The sequence below is a fragment of the Penaeus monodon genome, chromosome 15 (genome assembly GCF_015228065.2).
Source record: "Penaeus monodon isolate SGIC_2016 chromosome 15, NSTDA_Pmon_1, whole genome shotgun sequence".
Lineage (NCBI taxonomy): Eukaryota > Metazoa > Arthropoda > Malacostraca > Decapoda > Penaeidae > Penaeus > Penaeus monodon.
The window spans coordinates 25,482,542-25,482,964 of NC_051400.1; the positions used below are offsets into that span (position 1 = coordinate 25,482,542).

At 29.6% G+C, this 423-nt stretch overlaps 1 protein-coding gene across 4 annotated transcripts in view; it reads left to right on the forward strand.

Moving 5' to 3' along the window:
- LOC119581849 (protein wntless-like) overlaps nucleotides 1–423 on the forward strand; it is a 13,307-nt gene extending 12,884 nt beyond the window's left edge. For all 4 annotated transcript variants that reach the window (XM_037929992.1, XM_037929989.1, XM_037929990.1 and 1 more), the window contains one exon: nucleotides 247–423. In XM_037929992.1, coding sequence (XP_037785920.1) covers nucleotides 247–272 — 26 coding nt within the window. In that variant the 3' untranslated portion in view covers nucleotides 273–423. The remainder of the gene's footprint in view (nucleotides 1–246) is intronic.

A 423-nucleotide genomic window follows, 5' to 3' on the forward strand; every position in this document is an offset into this window, starting at 1 on the left:
CTGTGCATCAAACATTTAGTAAATGAAGGTCATATTTATTAGTGCAGTGCGTGTATCATTTTGTTAAAGAAAGCATCATATGGAGCTTTTACAACTAGAAGTGTTAATAGTTGAGATATAGTTTTAAGTCAATCATTTTGTTTTATTTTTTAAAATTATGATGATACAATTAACCAAACTGAAATGCATAATGATAATTGCACATTACTTTTATTTCAGCTTTTCATTATATATTACACATTTCAGTTACTGAAGATCCAGAGGAAGTGTAAAAGGAGAAGCGTCACTTTGTCAACCAGAATAGTCAGGATAACTATTGATAAAGCTCAAAATGTGATTGTTGAATTTGAAAATGCAACATATCTTGCAATGGCTGCAAAATGCTTTTCTTGTGTTGATGATACCAAAGATATTTAAGAACAC